Genomic DNA, 26,358 nt, shown 5'->3' with positions numbered 1-26,358 from the left:
ACTAACGCAAAATAAAGAAGTTTTAAAATAGATTGGGAACATTTATTCCTGATAAAATAAAATTTCCTAATGTTCCGATTTAATTCTACACTCAAATAATTAATATGTGTTTTCCAGGATAGTTTGAATCTAAAAAAATCCCTAAATACTTAAATGTGTCTACTCTATTTACAACTGTGCACATACAATCCGAGATACAGCCATCTGTCACACTATGATATTTTAGAACACCAAAATCATCGAAAGTACCAGAACCAAATAACATATATTTAGTTTTCTCTGTATTTAATTTTAAATTATTACTTCTAAACCAGATATTTATTGAGTTAAGATCATTTTGCATGTTATTACTCAAATTGATTGAAGAGCTTTCAGAGTAACAAAGAGCTAAATCATCAGCAAAAGCAGTGATTTTTCCTTTCAAATTAAAGTTACACAGGTCATTTATATATATTAGGAATAAAATATTTTTTATATATATTTATAATATTCTTTTTATCAGCCACCTCGTTGGGCATTTTGTCTGTTGTGACGTTGTATTTGTATTTGTATTTGTATTGACGTATCTGAGTACTACGCGTTATTTGGATACTTTTTCTAAGCGGAAATATGCCTCAACGGCTTACCAGGAAAATGTCATACGCCCTGTTACCTATGCATCTTGTATGAGTAACGGTAAAAGCCCAGACTGGCAAGACCTAGGTTTTACGAAGGCGAGTTGGTAAAAGCCCAAAATACAATGATTTTTTTCAAGTCAAGGCCCGTTTTTAATGGACCTATTAACAATCATGAACCTTAGTTCCTGACCTTATTACTTATGAAAAATTATTTTATTTTTTGAATTAATAAATTAATGAATAACCAATGAATTAATTAACCACCATGAACACTAGTATTTCTGATGCTATGTGATTGTTCTCCTGAATTGATCAATCTGTAGTGCTTCCCGCATGATAGGCATGGCTATGTCTCGCCAAGATAGAATTATCATTTCATTTCTCTTGGTGGCAATGCCACAAAAATCACGAGTCACAGCCGTCTGGCTCTGGGTATTTTTATGTTTACGTCATGCCACTGACCATGTCTTTGTCATCCCTGCGCACGTGCTGTATTTTTCTCTTTCAGAATTTGTTTCTATGACGTAAATGTATTATGAGTTGTAAATAAATAATTGTATATATAAACGAAACAGTCTAAAGAATTCACATATCAATTGATTTAAATCCTTACTGTTGGGAATAAACTGAATAATCAATTTTCTCCGAACAGTAAAAGTCCGTTTTTTATGAATCGATTGACCATCATCAATTCACTAGTTCCTCACATTCATCAATTAATAATTATAATTTAGTATAATTATAATTTCTGATTATTTTATTGATTATAACAATTTTAAAATTAAAATTCATTAATCATTAACTAACAAATTAATTACCGAAATGAAATTATTCCCTGACAATGAATGTCGCAGTGTTTAATCAATTCATTTATTATTTACTTAATTATAATTATTAAATACAATTATATAATTATTGATTACCAGTAGGAACTAACAAGTTAATGATGGTTAATTGATCCATTAAAAATAGGTTTTGACTTGATAGTCCGAAATAAAAACGTTTATAACTGTATTTCGGCCTTTTACAGTAAAAACTACTATTTCAAATATGAAAAATAATCAAAAATATTAGGAAAAGCCATTTCTGATTCATTCTGTTTGTAAGATTAAATTATAATACAAAATCAGTAAGTAAAATCATTAAACAAATGAGATACGAGAAAAGTTTGTTGATGAAAAAATAACTAAAACGAGTGGTATGCACTGTAGAATAAGATAACATCGTAAAAAAACATCGTAAGAGAAGCTCAATAATTACTGTTTAAATTCAAAAACTGAAACGCGAAAATAATATATACATAGGACTAGAATGTTAGCTCCTTGCGCTTATTTTAACAGGCTTCGCTTTGAAGTTTAATTAGCAATCAGTGCTTCTGACATTTCTCAATCTCCGAGTGGAAAAAGTAAGAGAGAGGCAAACATTTTGCGAGTTAAATCTCATGAACACTTTTTTCTCAATTATATTTGAAAAGAAATGAAATCGTAATTAGTTATATATTCACAGAGAATTGACTTTACATAGAAATAATTTAAATGGAAATAAAGGATAATTTTTTACAAATTTCTTTGAAGGAAATAACACGAATACGGAATAACTTGAAAACGTTACTATTAATCATTGCGAATGATTATACCCGTAGTTATTATCACGTCGAAAGAAAAAATACGCATACGAAACATCAATTAATACACGGATATTATACGATTTCGGATTGTATTTAGCGTGTTTTCTATACATATTCATAATTAGTCTCATAATTTGCAAGTTGAAACTTTTTTAAATGTTATTCAAAGTATTTAGTTGTGAATTTATTTTTTATGAAATAAATTGGAAGCTGCTCAACTTCAAAATGCAAATTTTTGCAAGTTTTTATTTCTTTCAAGGAAATAACCAATGAATAAATTAATATTCTTATATATATGAATACGATTCAATCTTTTACTTTTCTTTTTGCATTTCATTTGCTTACTGTTTAAGAAAATTTTAAATATGTGTTCATGACTCGAAAGTTTATATAAGTGGCTTCTCAATTTTAATTCTCTATTATTTCTAAATATTATCCATAGCTAATTGAATGATTTTTTCTCATCATTTCTACACTTCTATTTAATGGAAAACCTACAAAATAGATAAGGACTTTACATCAGAGTTTCATGAAACGAAAATATAAATGCAGTAATATAAAAAAAACGCTTTTTGGTGTTAAATATTCAATAATTAAATCAAAATATCTGACCATTCCAAATACATCGTGTAGCTAATAAGCTAAAATAAACCAATAGTAAAGTATTCCATTCAGAAAACAAATTATTTTCTTGCGTTCTGTTCCACAGAAATGTATAGATTTTAAATTTAAACGTGATTTAACCTTTGACTAGTGACGGCACTTCAAAGTACCAGGTCAGATAATTTGTCGTCATAACTAATCGTTTGGAAAACAGTTTTTTTTGTCTTTATTACGTACTAAACTAAGATTCCAAATAATTTACATCGATAAATATATTTATTGTTATCAATATATTATATTTTTTATTAATATTTATTACCATTTTTTTCTTATTCTACTTTTCATAATATGGTAGTCAAAGGTGCAAATTTTAATTCCGAAAAAAATGCCGGAATGGCTATTAATCAGTTTGTAATAGTTATTAATCAATTTTTAATAGTTATAAATCAGTATTTGATATTTCATTTAATTTTAAGTATTTCATTTAATTTTAAGTATTTCATTTAATTTTATGTATTTATTAATATATTTAATTTTAAGTATTTATTAATATATTTAATTTTAAGTATTTATTAATATATTTAATTTTAAGTATTTATTAATATATTTAATTTTAAGTATTTATTAATATATTTAATTTTAAGTATTTATTAATATATTTAATTTTAAGTATTTATTAATATATTTAATTTTAAGTATTTATTATTCCATTTAATTTTCAGTATATACTATTTAATTTTCAAAATTTAACATAATTTTAATTTCATTGTCTAATATAATTCAATTTCTGTATTTAATATTTTAATTTTCATATTATTCACCTTAATTTTCAGTATTTTCAGTATTAAATATTTAATTTTCAATATTTGATATTCAATTCACTTTCTAATATTTGATATTCAATTCACTTTCTAATATTTGATATTCAATTCACTTTCTAATATTTGATATTCAATTCACTTTCTAATATTTGATATTCAATTCACTTTCTAATATTTGATATTCAATTCACTTTCTAATATTCGATATCAATTAATTCACAGTATTTATATTTCATTCAATTTACAGTATTTAGATTATAAAATTCAGTTTTCAGTATTTGATATTTGATTTAGTTTTCAGTAATTAATATTTGAAATTAAATATTTCTTGGTGTTAAAATCAAGTCGCTTTCATTAAAAGCTTTTAAATTCCGAAAATTTAAGAAAATATAATATTTAAAAGGAAAAAAAACAGTTGGTAACACATACACAAATTTTGTGAAGAAAAATGTTTATTACAAATTTTATCACGTAAGATATGTTATTAAATTTCGCAACTTTCGCAGAAGTTTAAAAGAAATTATGATTTAAAAAAAAATTGGATTAAATACTGTAAAGTACTTTTTCCTCATCATACTTTTCCACTGGATTCGGATATCTCGATGAGTTTAATGATGAATATTCACGACTTTTTTTCCATTTGCTGGAACGGAAATTTTCCGGATCTCTTATTGGAATTTCCTCGTAAACCAGCGGGTGATTAGAATTACGGTTCTAGCGAACGACAAATTCTAGATTCAACTTACTGGCTATTTCCGTTCTTTTTCGCAGTAAACCCCCATTAAACATTTAATGTTTTATTTTATTATCGCGGGTATAAGAATCTTCAATTTATATTTTTACGGATTTTCTCTTTCCCGTTTTTCTATTACTACCTCATTAAAAAAAATATATTATTATTTTTTAACTATAAGCTGAATTAGTTAATTTTTTAGCTTATTTTTCATTATGATGAAGAAAGATTGCATCTGACGTCACAAAAAGCGGATGTTATAACTTCGAAGAGGATTAAAATGATATTTATCTTATTTTAGGCTTTCTGGATTCAAGCTGATAATAAAAATTATAACGTCTTAGAAAAAATTCAAACCGGAACATTTTAATTGAAACTAATGTCAACCGGTGACAGGTACTTACTATAAATAATTTCAGAATTATATTTATTTCAGTGAAATTGTATAAATTATTTGTATATGAATGCACAAACTTAAGTGGTTATAAGGGGTAATTTCAAGTTCAACTTCATTAAGTTACGGAGGATATCTAAAAAGTTTCGTTAAATATTTCGAAGCTGCAGTGAAGTTCGATAGAAAATATTAGCGTATTTAATCGTGTTTTGAGGTGAATAATATGTGGATTATATGTTAAAAAAACATCTGATTTTTTATTAATGATGATTACAGTAAAACTCGGTTATAATGATATTGAAAATTCCGTGTGAAATTTCATAAAGATTTTTTGATGGAACATAAAATCAGATGCAATAAAGTTATTGTAAGTTGTAAGAGTATGAAGTTATTTTTCCATAATTGATCGAGAAAAATAAGGGAAATCAGTATCATAAATACGGGACATCGCCAGTTCACTCCAAGGATGCTGCTGATTGTCGGCCGAAATCATTCTTGGCAAGAAATACAATGCTACAGTAAATCTGCAGTGATCTAATATGTGTTTCACGGAGAAAATAATTGATCATGACAAATATGTGGGATGGATATATTTATATTTACAGTCATGATATTCATTGTAACGTAGATAAATTTATGAATATTACAATTACTCTCAAGTTATGAATTATGAAAACTATTTTTTTGTCCCGGATTATAGTGAAGATTACTAATTAAAGTCAGCTTCATTAGAAAAAAAACGGGATATTTTTGTTTCAAGTCAGGAAATACAAGATTATGGGTGACGTCAATGAGCAGGTTGGAACATCAAACAAATATTACGTATTTTGTTTTCAACATTAAGGAATCAATAGAGCAACAGACAACCATAGCCTCATTGTGATAAGCTCTAATCTGGGAATTTCTTGAGAAATCATCACAAAAATGAAAGCGAAAGTGACGAAAAATGTATCGTTATATCCGAGGTCGTTGCCTCTCACATCGACGTTATATAACCAAGGTTTATTAAGGTTTTCACTCTGAGAATCATACAGTGAGAAGTATTGACGTTTTATCCAAAGTATCGTTATGACCGAGTTTGACTGTATATATGCTTTTGCCAAAGACCAATGTGCGACCGATTCATGAAATGGCTGAGAGTTTTGGCTAAAGTCCACTCACTCCATGTTTAGATCCACTCACTCCTGCCATGCTCCTTCTATCGACAAATGACTGAACTAGAAAGATTTGAGAAAAAAAAATCCCTTCAGGAAAATAACTTTTTTGCAAACCGCATTCAAAAAAATTAATTCCTTCAAATTTTCATGATATTTTAAACAATTTACAAATTTATAAGACACCCTGTATTCTACACGTGTAGTATAGTGTTTAAAAATTAGTATCTGTGTATAAAATTCCGCAAGAAGATACGCAAAAGCTGATGACTCTTTAATGTTAACTTTATTTAAGTATGTTATAAATATATGCAGTTTTACAATATTTACAAAGTACGCGCTACATGTGAAAAAAATACTTATTTATAGTGTAAAAATAATATTTATATTTGCTAAGACGGAATATCATTTTAGATTGAATCTCACTCTCATACATACCGTAAATTATTCATTTTTCCCAAGTAATAAATAAGTAAGGAAATAAAAATCAAAATAAGAATTTGTGTGAGAGCTTATTACGAACTCCATTCCAAATGATTGAAACACTTATCGTGCTTACAGAGCCTTATCATTCGAATGGAAAGAAAATTATAATAACAATAACCATAATAACTTTTCTATAATAACAATAGAAATGAAAAATACGGAGGTAGTGCCCGTGAATGGGATATGTTTAATAGAACTGACAATAAACACATGAATGTAATTAGTTTTCGTTTTCCTCCTTATTTCAGATATGGTGGTTGATTGGAAAAATCGGATTCTATGCCAAACAATTCACACGCTTAATAATAACAATATACCAAGCAATTTCGAGCAAATGATATCTTGGAAGAAAAAAATTGAACTTAAAATTTGAATAAATTTTTTTTAGTTCCATAAATTGAACTAAATTTTTTTTGTATAAAAGAAATTACTATTCATGGAAATTTTTTTTTTTTCGCACACCACATTCAAAAACACCAATTCCTTTTTCTGTTTAGAATTCGAATTATCAAATAATTTAGGAATTTATGGGACGCCCTGTATTCTCCACATGAAATTCTACTTGTTTGAAAAACAGTATCTGCTTATAAAATTTATCAAGACGATTCGCAAAAGCCGGTGACTCTTTAATTACACTGTAAAATTTGATGAAAGATATTTCAGAAAACTTGAAAAAAAAACAGCCAATTAGCCTATTGTTAAATATGCTCGAATGTAACCGATACGCTTAAGGTTGCATTTTTCAAGTTTTATTATAGAACATTTATCAAACTTTTATAGTGTAATACTGGCTTAATGTTGATTTTATTGAAGTATTTTAGTCATATTTTATAAATATATGATGTTTTATAATATTTACAAAATACAGGCTACGTGTGAAAAAAATAATAGTTTTTTTTTTATATGGAGTACCGTTTTAGATTAAATCCCATTCTCATATATGCATATATATGATAAATTATTGAGCAAAAAAAAATAATAATAATAAGCAAATAAAAACCCAAATACGAATTCATGAGAGCTTATACCAGATGATTGAAACACTTATCTTGCTTACGAAAGGATTATTATCATTTGAATGTAGAGAAAACTAATAACAACAGAAATGGTAAAATACGGCGAATTGCACTCGTTCAATGGGATGTGGTTAATAGAACTGACAATAACACATGAACGGAATTACTTTTCTCTTCGTTCTCTTCCGTCTTCAGTAAATGGTGGTTGATTGAAGAAATCTGATTCCCTACCAAACAATTCACACGCTTCACAATAATCCAAACAATTTCCAGCAAATGATATCTTGGATGAGAAGATAAAAAAGCTAAATTTACTTTTTTTCCGTTGGAATATAAACTAAATGCAATTTCTAACCACAAAGCTTCGATATATATATATATCTTGAATACATGTATGTCTTTCTTCATTTAACTTTTTTTTTCTATGTAAATCCTATTAAAATGAAATGGAATTAGGTTCTCTAATTAGAAGATTTCGCCTCTGGAGCCAGACATGCGATTCGATTAAGTTGATGGATTCACAGACATTGCAATGAGATAAATTTAAAAAAAAATGTAATATTTGTCCTCTATTGATCGTCAATATCAGACATTGAAAGAAATTTCCAATTTTCTGATGTGTTTCTTTTTTCTAATTTTTTAAAATGATTGAGAAATATTTGATATATTTATTCGTATTTTAATTTCTAAATTCTTAATGTATTTCTTTTATTTAAAAATTTCCATTATTAACGAATTGAATTTTATTTTTTGGTATTGATAATTATTGGAATTTATTTTGATTAATTAGCAAAGTAAGAATTACCAATACATTCGAGATCATCATAAAACCAAAGTAATAAGGATTGATGGTATTTTGTTGAGTTTTTTTTATCGAGTATATTGAATTTAGTGTCGAACTAGTTTTTAATAAATTTGAATTATTTTAATTAGATGTTTTTTATAGAAAAATGTCGGTTCATTTCAAATAATTAATTCTATGATTTGTCTATTATCTGGTATTATCGTACCCACCGTTATAGAAAATTTAAATAAACAGGTATATCCTATTCATTTTTTTGGATATAATGATAAGAGGTTGGGCATTATACATTAATTAATATTACTTGCAAAGGAAAGATGGTATTAGGACGACAACACGAACATATGACCTACTGCATGGACTTCCCGGGGAATGGCTGGTGCATTAACCTATTGATTAGAGAAATGAAATGAGTTTGCTATGAACTGTGGGTGATGTACAGGGAATCCAATAAATTGGTACAGAGTTTGAAAATTCATGAAAAATTAAGACATTGGTATAATTGAATGCGATTTGTGAAAAAATTAACTTCACGAAGGCGTAATTTTTTTGATACAGAAAAAAATAAATTTCAAATTTTTCTCGATAAAGGGAACTGCATGAAAGCTAATCATTAGAAATAGTTAAATGAGTGTCCTATACAGTGTGTGCAGAGAGTACGATTAACATCTCACTTCTGAATTCTTCTATTAGTGTTGCTTACATAAGGTTTTCATTGTGATGTTGACATTGGTCGTGTTGCTCCAATCACCAATTGAAGCTTTACGAACGTTTCTGATATAGAGAAGAGATTAAGAAATCTTGAGGTCCAAATCACTCTCGCCAGACTGGCGTGCAGCGCCTTCTATTGACAAAAAGTAAAACTATTTTTCTTGACCAAAAAAGTGAAAATACTTTTTCCGTAAACGGCATTCAAATATGCCAGTTTCATAAATTTTTATGAATACTTACTAATACTTACTACCATAAACTATTTACGAATTTATGGGACACCTTGTATTTAATTAGATGCATTTTTTTCTGAAACCTTTTCTGTTTAATATAAATGATTAATTCTGTAATTTTTAATATTCAAAATTATATCGAGCCCGTAACTACAAGAAATTTAAACACGTAAATTTTTTCTTTTATGTCTATAATATGTTTACTACCTAGTACTAGTATGTTGTAGTAGTCTATAATGACAAGAGTGAGATTATATAAGTTAATTAATAAGATTTAAAGCCAATTCAGGCATATCAGAATATTTTACAACAAGGAAAAATATTACTTAAACAAGATGTATTAAGACAAGAGAACAAACATATAGCTACTGCATGAATTACCTCTGTGAATGCCTAGAACATTAACCTATTGATGAGAGAAATTTTATTTCTCTTATGATATGTGATCCCAAAGATAAGAGATCGAAATTAGTTATACACTGTCGGTGAAGTAATTGTTTCTCGTACGCACAAAATGCACATGACGACAGAAATGAAATAATTGCCTCATTTTTGTTTCTAACACCATTAATGATATTGATCTATGAACAAAAATAAATATCTCACATCATGTCTGTACACAAAATCTAGTGATATAATTATGATATATAATGATGAGTAGCAGTAAAATTCGTTTGTATCTCTAATACAAATGCATGTACAAACACCACAACAGGGAAAATGTCCAAAATCTCTAAACTCATTTCGTGTTCTTGTTCAAATATTTGCTACAAGCATGAATAGTTTACCCAGACGTTCTTTCTATGATTGTAAGCAAAACCCTGTAATACCTAAAAGTGCACTTAACATAATATTTATATTCCAAAAATTAGATTTATTTGTTTAGTAAAAACGGTACGTTTAAGTAGATGATCAGTAAGCAAGTGCAGTATTCATCTCGTTCATCTGTTTTGTGAAACTGCGACGTAAGTTTTAATGTGTTTATATAGTATTCGCATAAGTTATCTGATTAATCAGACTTATCTTGGAGGATTTTTTACAAAAGATTCGAATAAACATTATTATAAGCATGTTGGAAATTTTCATAAATATTAATAAGTGTTTCTATCCACAACTTGACATCTTTTTTGGTGGTAATCTTATTAAAAGAAACAATTGTTTCTGGAAACTCTTGGGGAATTATTTCTAGAGTTTCTTCAATTTATAGATTTTCTTTCAATTGAAAACAAAAGGATTTTAAATCCTCGCAAGATTTTAATCTGTACTTATGAATATAAAACACGTAGAGGACACATACACCTATACCCGATGAAAAAAATATTTCTCTTTCTTATCAACCGCGAGAGAAGATTGAACAAGATGTTTGTTTTAAATTCATAAATTTTAATGTTTTATAAAATAATACTGAACAGATTTCGCTTAGAAATATTTCATTGAATTCCAGAGAAGGTATCGATTGAATTACTGTGATAATTAAAAAAATAAATGCTAAAAGAAAAATCATTCTATCGATTCACGGTTTATATGTTTTATATCGATTATGTTTCATCGCTAAAGAAACGTAATCGATTGTTAATGTTTCATTATTTGATTATATTGTTACACTATTTTTGTTCCAGGGTAACCAGCCCCATTTCTCAACGATTAAAGGGGCAGAAAACCGCACAATAATATGTTTTAAACTTTGCTTTTGAACTCGAGAGAGTGAATTTTTGTTATTTTTGAAGTCAAATACATGAAAAGTACGATGATGTGAGTTGTAAGGAAGTATCGTGGAAATGATATGTGATATATAAATAACGATTCTTTCCTAGAATTGCCAATTATTGATTTCATAAACCATGAATGCCCAAGAGTGGCCATTTTTCTTGGGAACTAAAGCGGGACGCACAGCCAAACAATCATCGAAACTATCAAATTGTTACCCATTACCAAAATCAAAGTTAAGCTGAAGAAAACAGCTGATTCGAGACCAAAACTTGCAAACAGATATCAACGCTATAATCGCAGTTACAGCCATTTGGATTATCTATGTTTGGATATGTATGGATTATTTATGTGTGGATTATCTATGGATTATTTATGTGAGGATTATCTATGGATTATTTATGTGTGGATTATCTATGTATGGATATGCAGGGATTATCTATGTATGAATATGCATGGATGGATTATCTCTGTATGAATATGCATGGATGGATTATCTCTGTATGAATATGCATGTATTATCTATGTATGAATATGCATGGATTATCTATATATGTATGGATATGCATGCATTATCTATATATGTATGGATATGCATGCGTTATCTATGTATGAATATGTATGGAATGTTTTTATTGCATTTTTAATTCGCGCTGTACTTTAGTAATATATGGCATCCATACTTTTTATGGGCATCTTTTATAAGCCACCGCTTCTGGCATTTTGCGGTTGTGGCCTTGTATTTGTATGGATATGTACGGATTATCAATGTATTGATTATCTACGCATGGATAGCTTCTCGATTTATCCCAATATGTTTATCGTACTTCTTTCTGAAAGTATCAATTGTGTTAGAATTCACGACCCCCAGAGGTAAGCTATTCCATTTATTAATAACCCTATTAGGGGAAAAATTCCCTGGGACAACACAAACTTTATTTGTTCCTTACTAAACGATACTGCTGGTGTTTCCTTGTCGAATCAGTCGATTGACGGTGTATTAATAACTCATGGTCCATCCTATTCATCCCGTGTAAAATTTTTAACACTTCGATGACATCCACCTGACATCCACGTTCTTCCCATGTAAACATTCAAGAAATCATGTCTCTCTTCATAAATCCACACGGGATAAAATGAAACACAATAAATTCTACGCATGGGAACAAATAATATCAAAACTGAAAGAAATAATAAATTTAGAGATCTTGAGAGCGTCGTGGAATTGAATTTGTCAGCGCGGCAGGAAATATGGCCGTCAACGAGATAAAAATGAAAACCGACTCCTCCAATTCATTACTACGGCTTTCATTGTATAGCTCTGGCAGAACCGAAACTTTTGGAAAGTTTGTGCAAGGAATGGCGATTCTTTTTAAAATAATCGCGTTCTTCGCAACATAAATTTATTTCTACTTTTTCCTGAGCGTTTGTTGCATGAAAAGAAACGTGTTCTCTTTCGTGATGATTTTAGCTCACGCGATGGTGAAGGATATGAACAAAACAACGAACTTTTCAACGATGCGGCTCTAATGGAAGAGCCTTTGTTATTACATATTGACGAGAAGCTGTCAGTAAATGGCGCACTTCATAAATGAATCGCACTTTGTTAATAATTAATTACCTAAAAACCCTTTTTTATTCTCTGCACATTCAAAAAATTTCTCTTTGATGCTTCAGATAAGACTTGAAATACCCCAATAAAATTTTAAGACTGAAATTATGTTAGAAAATAATGGCCATAACCGCCATAATGCCAAGTTCCTGTACAAATCAGCTAAAAGGACGTTAGTGAAGCTAAAGCATTGGATTTATTCTATGCATAATACGAAAATAATATGTATAAAATATGATGTGAATCGATATTTAATTCCTAATTGAGAGCCTACACTAGTGTTTCCCAAAGTGGGCAATATCGCCCTCTGGTGGACAATGGAGTGAGTCCAGGGGGGGACGATTGAAGCTACGTGTATAACATAGGATCCTATGAGTTTGCTTGAGAGGGGAGGTGATGAGAGAAAAACATTTCTGAAGAAGGGGGCGATAGAACGAAAAGTTTGGGAAACTATGGCCTATACCATTTATGTCTAACCCATATATGTCGCGCGGCCCAAATGTGGTCCCCGGGGTCATCTGATGTGGCCCGCAACCTCAAACGTAGAAATTTGAAAATTAATTAAGGAATACATTTACATATCACTTTGGTGCCGCTGTGGTGGTCGGGTGGTTATAGTGCCGGACTCGTGATGCGAGGATCCGGGTTCGAACCCCACAGTGGTGGTCGGCTGAAGTTGGTTTTCTGTGGTTCCCAACTTCAAGGCGCAAATGCGAGCCGATCTCCCCGTTAAAAAGTCTCGCCACAGAGAGCAACAGTTCTACAACGATAAATCATTCAATCATAACACTTCACTCATAGTTAGAAAAACTGGGGGCAGATGGCAGCACTACACATAACAAGCATTACACAGAAACAAAACTTTACGTCAGGTTGCACTACACGTACACGCACATTCCCGCATGTACCGATTCGTTAGGGGTTCGTTGGGGGGTTCCGCGGGGGGGGTGCATGTGTGGTGTAGCAGTAGTAGGTAGGGCCTCAAAAAATGGCTCGGGGATCCATGATGTCTTAAGTCAGTCACCTCGTTGGGCAATTTGCCTGTTGTGGCGTTGTGGCGTTGTATTTGTATTTGTATTTGTATATTTGTATTTGGTGACTAACGACAAATTTACTTCCGCATCAAGTAAAATGCGGTGCAGTTTTACATCACTTAAATGACCTGCGGCGTATTCACAGATTATTTAGTGTGATCCGTCACACGGTTCCAGAGCACTTAAGTAGCCCGTGGTACAGTTACACTTCACTTGAGTGGCCTGCGACACACTTCCAGATCACCTACGTGACTCGCAGCACATTAACAAACCACTCAAGTGACCCCTGACATATTTGCAGATCACTGACGTATTGCATGGTACCAGAGTCCTTTGGCGGCCAGCGGTGCAGTTCCATATCGCTCAAGTGGCCCATGCCACACTTCCACATGACTTAAAAGGCTCGCGTCAAATTTTCAGATCACTCAAAAGTACCCGAGGTATATGTACAGATCATTTAAGTGATCTGTACACATTCGTGACACATAAAAGGACACTAAAGTGACCCTCGACATATTTGGAGATCACTGACGTGTGACACAGTACCAGAGCAATTTAGTGGCCCATGGTATAGTTCTACACCCCCTCAAATTTTCCACGGCACACTTTCAGATCACTTAAGTGGCCCATGTCACACTCACAAGTGACTTAAGTGGCCCGTGGCAAATTCCTAGATCACTCAAATTAACAGCGATATATTTAACTGGCCTGTGACACACTTACAGACCACTGACGTGTGGCACCAGAGAAGTTTAGCGACCCATGGTGCCGTTCCATACCACTCTAGTTTCCAACGACACAGTTCAGATCACTCAAATGAACGCGATATATTTACAGATTATTCAAGCGACCCGCAATACATTTACGAATCACTTAACTGGCCTGCGAATCATTTACAGATCGCTCAAGTGGCCCGTGACACACAGACGTGTGGCACGTTGCCAGAGCAGTTCAGCGGCCCGTGGTGCCGTTCCACACCACTCAAGTTTCCCAGGGCACCGTTTCAAGTGGTCCATGCTGCACTTACACATGACTGAAGTGGCCCACGGCAAATTCCCAGATCAATCAAATGAGCCTCGGTATACTTAGAGATCACTTAAGTGGTCCGCGACACATTTACAGATCAACAAATTGGCCCGACGCGTTTCCAAACCAATAAACTAACCCGCTCCCTCCTAAAGGTTGAGCACCCATAGGAATATACATTATCTATTTAGTATACGGCGAACAAATAGACCTAATAATAACCATTGCAAATCGTCCGTGAAAAATCTGTCACATAACAACATTCAAAGTCAGAGACATCGCCTTCGTGAAATATCAAAGGAAAGATTCGTTTAGAATCACGATATTTTTACTCATTTTCAGATAAAAGAGACGGGGAAAAAAAATCGATCAAAAAAATCGTATTTAAAGAGAGAAACTCATTTCGCATAATACCATAAAACAAAAAAAAGAAAAATACACGAAACTACGAAATAACTTAGGAATTGAGACGTTTTCTTTACGAATTGGAAACAACAAATAAAAGTTTCATAAAACATCAAAGAAAATACATAGTTTTAAATATAAAAGTTTTATGATAAAAGTGTATATAAATTATTCTTTCATTTCTTATCTCATAACTTGTCACGTTTCCTTTGCGATCACAACTTATAAATACTCGAGGAGATGTAAATTGGAACATCAAAGCAGATATTTCCTTTTTTTCGCTTAAAATTCCGATTATATGAAGAATAAGCATTTCCATGAAGAAATAAATATACCAGTTGAAAAATAAGTTCTTTCTTTTCCTAAGTTTTTTTAAGGAAAAATCTTAAGAATTCGTAGGAAAAAAGTTAGGATAAAAGTGATTTCTTTTTTTTCTCTTCTTTTAGAGAAAATGCACTCTCAACGGTTAGGCGAAAAGCTATTTTATACCAGGCATTTCTTTTTTTTTTTTGCCATTATATATTTCTATCTACATTTTCTATAAAGATGAATCTGAAATAAATATCACTCAAAATGGAAAACCAAAAATATGGAGGAAAGAAAAAAAGCACTTTTTACTTAGAATTTAGGAATTGTTGAAAGCATTGATAAGAAATTTTCGTAGATATAAGAATTTCAAATTTTCATTGAAGTGTTTTTTTTTTTTTATTATTTCCTTCAGAGTAAACAAAAATTCTTCGAATTGATTAGAAACATAATGTTTTCTTTCATCCACATTAATTATTAAATAAGTTTTCAATTAGCTTTTAACGTCTTGTTTAAATCGTTTTCTTTTTCTCCCGTAAATACTAGATGTATGATTTTGAATAAAATAAAGTACGGAGTTCACGCCGCTTAATGTTATCACATCGGGACTCGTGGTTTCTGATAACGATAACCGAGTGGTAACAAAATCCGTAAAAGTCCCGTTTGCAAGTACCGTGACCATACATCCCGTTTGGTCGAGTGGGACATATACAAATACAAGGGCCGCAACAGGCAAATTGCCCAACGAGGTGGCTGGTAAACGGGTGTTGGTTTTAACGGGACATTTGCTTTTCTTTCTAGTATAATTGGTTCCAAATATTCAAAGTCGTTGCATTTTTTCTATTCTTTTCTAACTCGAGACTTTTTTTTACCTTTGGGCTAAAATCCTGCATTTTTGTTACTGAGCTATCGCGAGGCGTTAGAAAGGAGCTGTCCAATGTATATCACGAATTACGATATTTTTTTCACTGTACAATACGTTTCACAGATCCCTTCATATTGTTTCAGTCATGATATTGTTTCATTCCATTCTTTGCAAAATTGATAACAATACCATAATAATAATATTATCCGTAATTCTAATATGCGGCGCTGACTGTATATAGTGTATTCCATTTTGGAATATTTGGAACGATACACAAAATAATAATAACTTCTGCGGAAAGTGAGACTACGTTTGATTTTATTTTGAAGTGTTAGATTTATGTTCGAAAAACTAATGAAAGTTTCTTCTCTACGTGAATCAAATGAAATTCTAATCTGATGCGAAAGAATTTGCATCTAAATGTAAATTTGAATTTTTAATCATGGTGCGGTGTTTTGCTCGTAAAAATACTCGGGCGCTTGTAGGAAAGAATGAAAATAAATTTTCTATTTGCTTTACGTAATCTGTCATCCTGTCGGATTTTCTCGTTCCAAGAGAAAAAATACGGCGCTTGATTCTCAACAAGACACTTTTTTATTTGTTTTCCTCAATCTTTTAGTGTTTTCACTCTGACGAAGAAACTCGGGCTTTCACTGCCGCTGAAAACTTTTCATCATGAGTTTGTGATATTGGACATTATTGTTTTGGGGCAAATGTTTGATGAATAAATTTTTGTATTATTATTATTATTTTACTTGAACGTTGATTTGTGAGAATAAACAATATTCAATGAGATCCAATCAAAGTTATGTCCATAGGAGGGTGATTGCATACAAATATTTGTTTTTCGTCTGTCTGGGAAAAAAGTTATTCTGGAAAAACTTACTCTCTAGAGAATATCGAAACAAATAAGTGTTATTTGTTCTGAAATATAATGGATTCTTGTCTAAAGGCAGTCTATCGCCAACATGAGCATTCTTCTCACACATCCCAAGTTGCGAATTTCTCATTTGCAATTTAAATCATAGATTGCACCACTTCTGACAAAAGACGCACTAAAACTAAGGCTAATGTTCGGGGAAGAGTCTTTTTCCAACAAGGAGGCTTATACGGATATAGTAGAAAGTATCTAGGACCATTTTACTATCACAAATATTTATATGCATGCAGAATTTACCTTCACTTGGTATAAGAAAGGAAGATACTGTTATTTTGCATTATTGTATATATTATTTGGATAAAAATGTAATGACTGTATCTGCCTTAACTTCACAGAAATAGGCTACGGGATTTTAATGAACTTATTCAGAATTCATTCAGAAATCGAAATTCCTTACGTAAAGCTTCAAGCAAGAGCATGCACAGGTCATAAAAAATATTTATAACCACTGTTGGTTATTTAGCGCTGATTGTTGAGAACTATTTTTTCAGTAATTCACGCCATTTCCTTCGTATAGTCCGTCTGTGATGGCTGTTAATCCGTACTTACAAATTTCTCTAATTTGTGGGGCAAAAACTATCCTAAAAATCGCAGTGGCGTAAAAATTGCATATGATTTTTTAATTGCTGTCTTCACAAATGATGAAATGTTGAGGGAAGAAAGGGGGGTAAGTAGATCACGATTCTCTTGAAAGAATGTCGATTTCTGTACTCTCACCATACAGTATTTGTTTTTAGATAAAATAATTATAAGTGGATAATTAAAAATATTTAATTTTATTCCATCCTCTCTGAAATGATAGTTGCACATGAGATGCAAAGCGGTTCATGTTTCACATCAAGAAATTCAGATGTTTTCAATCTACATTCCGCACATTATACCCAGGAAAAAGTGGAGTAATTTCTTTTCTTTTCAAATTACTACAAATTTATATTTACCGTATAATTAGGAGGTTACACCGTATACAAATACAAACGCAAAGAGCAAAACGGGCAAAATGTCCAACGAGGTGGCTGGAAAAAGGATGCCCATAAAAAATTATCGAGCGCCAACTTAAGAAAGTCTCATATAGTACAGTATATTCTTTCTCGATGTAGAATTTCACATAAGTTACAGAGAAATCGGAATTTATAAATGCTGATTGAATATGACCGGAAAATTTTACTATTATCAGTTATGATTTTTAACAAATTATCTGCAGTACTTTCTTTCTACAGACATGAAGTAGAAAAAAACATTTTTAGAATTAATTTAAAAATAATTTTTTTTCAAATGTTTATACAAATACAAACACAAAGTCCATAACAGGCAAATTGCCTAATGTGGTGGCTGGAAAAGAATGCCCATAAAAAATAGGGATGCCAAATATGTATAACCAAGATACAGTAACCCAATTTAAAAGCATATAACAACGGATACGGGAAAACTGGCTGATTAAAGAGATATTGGTGTTTCAAGGAAGGAAAATTTATCGCTGTTTTTACGGACTCAACCCCGGTCTCTCATTTTCCGAACGAGTGCCCTACCAACTAAGCTATGAAGACAGATAGGACCCCCCCCCCCCATTGGAACATATGTACATGCTGAATGGCTCCGTGCAATGGACGGTGGCAACATTCTACTAACAGGTCTCAAATGACATCAGGGCTACCAGATGGCGACGTATAAAAGCATATGTCAGGAAAGAAAGAACTAATAATCAATACTATACAATGCACTGCCCATAAAAAAATCGTTGTTGTCTTGTCTAAGTATGGATGGCTTCTCGATTTATCTCAAATATGTTTATCGTATTTCTTTTCAAACGTGTCAATTGTGTACGAATTCACGACCCCCGTGATAAGCATTCATTCACAACCCTATTAGAGAAAAATTCGCTGCGACACCATAACCTGGAGTTGTTCCTTACTAAACGGTGCAGGTGTCCTCTTGTCGAAGCAGTTGATTGACGGTGTATTAATAACTCATGCTATCCATCCCAGTGGAAATTTTTAATTTCTTTTCACCTGCGTTCCTTTAGTGTAAACATATTCAAGAAATCAGGTCTTTCTTAATAGCTCAAGCATTGTGTGCCAATAAGAGCACGCGTAACTCTTCTCTGCACCGGCTATTACAAATGTGTGAATAGGGAAATATCGACATATTTTATAAAAAACGGGGGGAGGGACAAACAAACAACTTCTTTTATTCCTCAAAACTTGATGACTGATGAATAAAATTTGTATTCGCTAATTATATGCCACTGAAGACTGACTATACGATAACTAGGATAAAACTTCTTTCCTCAAATTAACAAAATCTGCATCAGAGGATTTATGCGCACGAAATTATGATACGTAAATCTGTTTCCCTATAACCTACATGATTATCCTTTAAATACTCAATTTTTCATTTCAAACTGAAAAAAAACATTAAAAATCTATTTTGGGATATGTACTGTACAGGACCTTATTAAAGACGTGCGAAGCCTTAAAACTCAATCGCACATGAAATAAATGTTCTCAAAAGTGATATCACTTCTAAATTACATAACTACGTTCTTTTTGTGTGTGTGTGGTTCAAACTATAGTTAAAAAAAATTGGGTTGGAAAACTGAAATGTAAACAAAGAGATGCAAACGAAACATTTTAGCAAATTAGTGAAATCACAGCCATGTCTGTCTTGCAAAAGACAGAATTGTTGTCGTTAATTGGTACATCTAATAGCAAATTAAAAATATAAATGGAAAGAATACGCGCAAAGGTGGTTTTGAATTTCTATCATCAAACTGGCTACAGTAATGGACATTCAAAGAATGTCGCTACCCCTGAAGTCAATTTCTCATAAATGACTTCAAAAAAATATTTCATTCAATTGCAAATCAAAAATGCCGAGTTAATCAGTTAATTTTTTTCCTTTCAAAATAAAAGAAAATACGGAATTATAGTGTAAATATATACAAGGAAAACATTTTATAAACGTGATTTCTCAAATTGCAGTTTTGAATTCATCCTTACGATCAGAAAAAACTACTTCGGAAAAAATTCTGAAATTTCGCAAAAATATTTATTTGACATGTATTAGTAAAACCAACGTCGAATCGAACTTTGTTACAGTTTTATGAATTTTTAAAACTTGAAAAAAAAATATGAACTTCAAAAATTTGAAAATTCAACGTTTTATTTTAAATACTTCCCATTGATTAATTGCTAAACCGGGGGTTCCCTTTACTAACACAAATCGAATAACTATTTCTGCAAAACTTCAGAACTTTTGGTATTTTTCAATATCTAATCTTATAGTAATCAATAAATGGTATAATTAACTTTTTAATCTTACGAATGAGCACAAAAACAGCAATCTGAGGAAAATCACGTTCAAAGGGTTTTTCTTGTATATATTTTCACTACAGTTCCTTATTTTCTTTTGTTTTGAAAGATTGACACGAAATTGTTTGCATTTGATTTGCAATTGAATGAATTTTTTCTCAAAGGCATTTTTGCAAGATCGACTTAGGGGTTGACGCCCGTTAAAGAACACTTTGTTTGCGCATATGCAAAGCTACGCATTTCAGAGTTTAAAAAATTCGTTAAAACTAATTACAAAAGTTAAATTATGTTTTTTGCTACTCTTTTACTGTTGAAAAATAATGCGCAAACACGCTAAACCAAAAGCCAATTTCTAGAGACTACCACGCCATTAGTCATTGGGACATATGACATTTAAGAGAGATTACACAACATACTCGATCCATAATCCTAATCCTTAATGAAGATGGAAAAGGCTTATATATATGTATGTATGGGAGATCTTAAAAGAACCTTCGTTGCGGAAAGCCAAATTTTCGGGATTTTTACGACTGAGGATTTTGCGCCGGAGCCATTTACCTGAAAGCAAATGGCCCCCATCAGACGTCGGTAGTTAACGCTTTCGGTGCGAGTCGCCGAGACCATTTTTCGGAAAGCCTTTTAAATAAATAAATAGAGTCGTTATATAAGTAGAATTCCCTCTCACTCACTTTCTTGTCAACGAAAGTTGAGCAATCAATAAAACTTTCCTTCTGAAGTAAATGGAGTGGAATGTAAGGGAAAAAATACGAAACGAACTGAGTTTGTTCTGAAACGACACCGTGAATTTTCTATAATTGATATCTCCATTGCAGTAAAGAGTTGTTTTCTGTCACTACTTTAATGGATCTCCTCTTTTTCGGGAGCTCCGTTTGACGGCCGGAGATCATGTTTCCTAATCTCTCCTCTTCTCTTTTACTGCCTTGATGATCGCATAGGCTCTAAGTAAAGGCCATTTCTTATTTATACAAGACAGCTTAGATGTCAGCTTTTATTTTCTACATCATGTCCGCGAATGTTTTCATATCCCATTCATTATTTTTTTTAACGTACGAGCATGATAAATACTGAGCAAAAAGGTGACGTCAATTTGCATACAGCCCGCAATATTCTTAAATAACTAATTTTTTTTTCAAAAGTTTTGTATAATTTCAGCCTGGATAGAAATTAAGGAACTGATGCATGATATAATATTCCTAATTTCTTTTCAAGGTTATACATTTTACATAATTATTAAATAATAGATTTGTGTCAGATGACAATAAATAGAACTAAAGTTAGATTGGTAATATATTGGTGTTGGTTATTCAGTTGACCATATTCAACTTCTTTTTTCTGAGACACTTTCTGAAGGGAATATATGACATGTACCGTACATTATAAAAACCATCGTGATTCGTAATACAAATTACATGGGTCCATTCTGACGCCTCACAATGGATAAATAAAAAAATGCAGAATTTTAGAAATAAGGCAAAAAAAAAAAAATTCAGTTAGAATAAAATGAAAAAGAAAAGAGCAATATAGCATTTTGCAACCAATTATGTGGAAAGAAACACAGTTATCCCATTTTACCAATACCCGTTCACCATACATCCTGTTCAACCAAATGGGTGTATGATCACAATAATTGCAAACGGAACTTTTTCGGATTTTTCAGATGTATTTGTCATTTGGTTATTGTTATCAGAATCCCGATATGACCACATTAACCGGCGTGCAATGTTTTTTTCCCCTAGTTTGCAAACATTCCCCCCGCTGTTAAATCTATTGATTGAAACAGAAAAAAAATTCAAGGGAAAAAAAACTCACAATCCGACAGAACGCTTTTCCATAAATGTCCCGACTTTTTTTTCAACGTAAAAAACCTTTGCTGATAAAAAAAGAAAAAAGTTCAAGATCAATATCTGTGAGTAAAAACGGATTCTCCAGTTGAAAAATTGACTAAAACTAGCGAGATCTTTCCATGACATCCGAACAGAATTGTCACCAAACAACTTCATTGATTGAAAGTACAGCAACAACGGAATCTAAGGAATAGACAGCGTTAGACAGAGCAAGAAAAGCACGAAAAGAAAGAGTAAGACAGAACAAAAAAAAATACAGAAGTGGCAAATCTCGTGCCACGAAGTAAAAGCTTCGAAAATTGGATGTCATGAGGAAAATTAGATAAACGTTATCCACCATCCGACAAATATCCGACTCGCTTTGTCTTCCATTGGGAGATGAGTATATCCTGAATAAGAACAAAAAAATAAATAAATAAATATATATATATATATATACTTAACCAGAGTGTCTTTTGTGAAGTAAAGTTTGCTCCTTGTCCACATCTGACACTCTCGTCTTCACTTGTTTTAATGAAATTATGTATGTATATATGTATTGCGGTTTAGAGAAAGAGAGAGATAGACAAAGGAGAAGAAGAGCTAATATTTGCCTTGTCAAGAGCATTATAATTAAGTTAAACTTTAAGAAATTTGAAGGGAAGTGTCTTTGAAAACATCTCGTTCAAAAGATGTCCAGAGATTAAACTAGGGAGACAAACAATGCGTTTAATACTAGCCGAAAATTACTATGGGAGCTGTTGTTTAATGGTGGTTTCGAACGAGTGTAATTTTAAGATAGCTGTTCTTTCCTGTTTTGAAACTTCATTCTTCATTTTTGAAAATGAATAGCACAATTATTGTAAAATATTTCGAAATGATTTCTGGATGTTATGAGGAACAAATTTGATATGTACTGTTCTTGTATACTAGGTATAAAAGCCCTAAAATTATTCGTAATTTTCTCAGAACACTTTTTCCAGAGAATAAATGATACGAAACCCTCACAGAGTCATGATAAGTGATGATAACAAAGTTGACAATACATAGTGTCCTATAAGTCCTGATTCGGCATTTATCGCATCACCAGTTCATTGCAGAGGGGTAGTTTAGAGTAGTTCTAGAGTAAAAATATAGTGTGGCATAAAATAAACAAACTAAATGTTTATACGGTCCCTCACTTAACCCACTGTTCTGAACTTCCGATTAGAAAATTTGGTGCCTTGGTTTTTTTCCGAAGCAAATAAAAAGAAATTCATTTTTCTGAGTAATATTCCCTATGATATTTTTCAATTCAAAAATCGGTGAAACGTTGGAAACGGAAATGCTTCTTTTTCCTCACTTTTACTGTTCTTTTCGAACATTTCTCAGATTTTAATTCAAATAACGCTGCGCGAATATTATACAATATCCCTCTAGAAACTTGATTTCTTTTTTGAGGAAAAACACGGCAAAACATATTTAATTGTAAGTTAGATGACAAGGATCGTAAAAAAATTTAGATTTTTTAATTTTATGACACACTGTTTTCACACTTGAAAATGATACAAGGTGATTTTTGGAAACATTTTGAGCATTTTTTTCTTTAATTGGAATCATACCTCTATGCAGTGTCGTAAGTAGACACGGTGCACTCGCACATGGCCCGCTTGGAAGGGCGGCACTCTGGGCCTAAGAATGGGCCAGAAATGTGGTCTAAATGCAAATTCTTGCACAGAACAAACAACTTCAAAGGGCACAAGAATGGCTAGTTACTGCACTGCCTCTATGGCAAACTGCTAATGAGATAAAGGCCGCATTAGGACTTACAAGACACCCTGTATATTAGAATATAGAGTTATTTGCGATAAGTTAAAATTTGGTTAATTTTTTTTTTAAAACGTGGTGTTTTTGGAAGGTTTTTTTTTCTCTCTCTCCCCGTAAAGATATCACCAAATAAATTCAAGATTCCCACGAAACAGATTGAGAAGCATTGCTTTAGTTGCTAACATATTCGATATAATGTGATTTCACTATTTTCATAAATATGACCCCAGCTAGCTGGGCTTGTAATTTCAAATTGATTCGGAACGGATATTTTTCCATACTAATCCCGAAATTCGAACCAAGACCTCATCAACCTGAAACTATCGCGAGAGTCAGGTGCCTAATCTTGATCAGAGACAAAGCTGTTTCTCGAACTGCTAATTGAAGCGCTTAATTTGGATTTCCAATACAGGTTACACTGACCAAAAAAGAATTCATGTTCTCAAGGTAATTTTAGCTGTTTTAGGATATAACGGGGCTGTTGATTTTAAAACTGTTATTGGTTTTGCCTAATTGCCTCTACTTTTTGAGATAATGCATACTTCCAAGATTTCAATATAGTCTGCAGCTATTAATTTTTTGCTCGATTTCTTACTTTTAATTTTACATTTATATTTTCATATTTTATTCAATATGTTATTACATTTATATAATCATCAGACATCACCGGTCTTTGTGTGTTGATATTAAGCTTATATTATTGATTTACATTTTTCCACACTTGATGATATTGTATGCTGCTTATGATATTACTATTGAAATTTAATTTTTACATTTACCTCGAACACGTGTGACACTCTGTCAAAACCAATGCCAGATTCGGATTCAACGTCCAAAAATCACCATAAAATCACTAAAATATCTTTGCCGATGATTTATTGTTTTCATTTATAACGCACAGTTTCAATGCGATTTGTACGTTGTTTATGTATCAAAATTTAAATTTGACTTTCACTTCATGTCAAAAACTAGAGCAATCCGACAAAACCAATATTCCAATCTCCAAAATAACCCTAAAATTACTGAAATATCTTTTGGAACAAAACCAGTGATGAACAGTGCTATTTTTGAAACACTCAAGTTGCAGAAAGTTGTAGAAATATACCATAAAATAGTTATAAATGATTGTTAAATATTATACATATATTAAATAATTAAAAATCTATAATTATGAAAACTCACGTTTGTAATTTTTCTTACATAGGTTGAAAAGCAATATTTGGAGGTTCATCGTCACAATGTATCGTAGGAATATCGTTAAAGTAAGGGTTGACCAGTCATCATCGTTATCATCAACATTATCATCATCATGACCACCGACTTGTATTGATATCGTTTCGAATGGAGTCGCAGAAAGGAACCGCCATGACACAAATCCGACGGGAAGTCAGCTTGGACTCTCAAGGAGTCGGATCAGGTCAGACATTTTCTTTCTTATATGATTACCATCGAACAACTTTTTTTCCAATTATTAAAATTTTTAGCTAAAAGGTTTATATTTGAAAATGTTTTTTCCCAGCAGTTTCTATTCATCTACCCGAATAAAAGTAGGTGTTCCATTCTTATGCCAAAATTAAAACTGCTGATTCATCTGAGAAAAGAAAAGAAGTCATTAGCGGCTTTATATTCATTTATGTACAAAAATAAGCGAATCTATTCATTTTTTTAACATTTTCAGCACATCACTGACCTGATTCAAAGTCCAGCTTTTTATTTTGTGCGTAAGGAATGCTGGGAGACATTCAAAATTTATGAAATCAATTAACTATGAAAGTATGAAACAAATAATTATTAACTTTGAATTATTTACTGGTATGTATGTCAAAAAAAAATATCATTCCACGTCATAAACGTATGGTGAAATAAATTGATCATGGAAAAGAAGAAGAAATTGTCTTGATGTCATTACTCGGTATATATTTATCGAAAATTTAGTAGGATCTAATTTGGATAATATCGTTAAGGAAATTTGATGTAAATATATTTGCTTATGACATTTACCAAAATTCAATTTTTTTCCATCCATAAATCTCCTTATTCATTCCATGCGCTTTTTTTAGCATTAGATTTAAAAAGGTAGGTTTTTTATGTTTTTTATCCTGCAATGTGATTAGCACGAGATACGGAACACGCTCTGATTTTCTCATTAATTTGCAATTCCCTATCCGCATTTCTTTTTCTCGGAAGGATTATTTTTGACTTTTTCTTTTCATCCTTGTGCAATATTGATCGTGTTACAAGGGAAATCATCTGTATGAGAAAAAATAAATTCGTAAGACAAGGGGATAAAACAAGGTTTACATACGTA

General features: G+C 31.7%; 1 protein-coding gene and 1 long non-coding RNA gene across 4 annotated transcripts in view; one reads left to right on the top strand and one right to left on the bottom strand.

Moving 5' to 3' along the window:
- LOC149081649 (uncharacterized) overlaps positions 1–26,358 on the top strand; it is a 558,055-nt gene that overhangs the window by 193,862 nt on the left and 337,835 nt on the right. For all 3 annotated transcript variants that reach the window (XM_089237063.1, XM_089237062.1, XM_089237067.1), the window contains exon 2: positions 25,255–25,467. In XM_089237063.1, coding sequence (XP_089093189.1) covers positions 25,392–25,467 — 76 coding nt within the window. In that variant the 5' untranslated portion in view covers positions 25,255–25,391. The remainder of the gene's footprint in view (positions 1–25,254; positions 25,468–26,358) is intronic.
- The window catches only part of LOC149081650 (uncharacterized), a 265,111-nt gene that overhangs the window by 137,024 nt on the left and 101,729 nt on the right, over positions 1–26,358 (bottom strand). The gene's annotated exons all lie outside the window — the stretch shown is intronic.

The sequence above is a fragment of the Pholcus phalangioides genome, unplaced genomic scaffold (genome assembly GCF_987345545.1).
Source record: "Pholcus phalangioides strain wild (caught in Gottingen) unplaced genomic scaffold, Ppha-v1.0 ptg000009l_1, whole genome shotgun sequence".
Taxonomy (NCBI): Eukaryota; Metazoa; Arthropoda; class Arachnida; order Araneae; family Pholcidae; genus Pholcus; species Pholcus phalangioides.
Note: the sequence above shows the minus strand (reverse complement) of the source record. Positions and strands in the feature narration are given on the sequence as shown.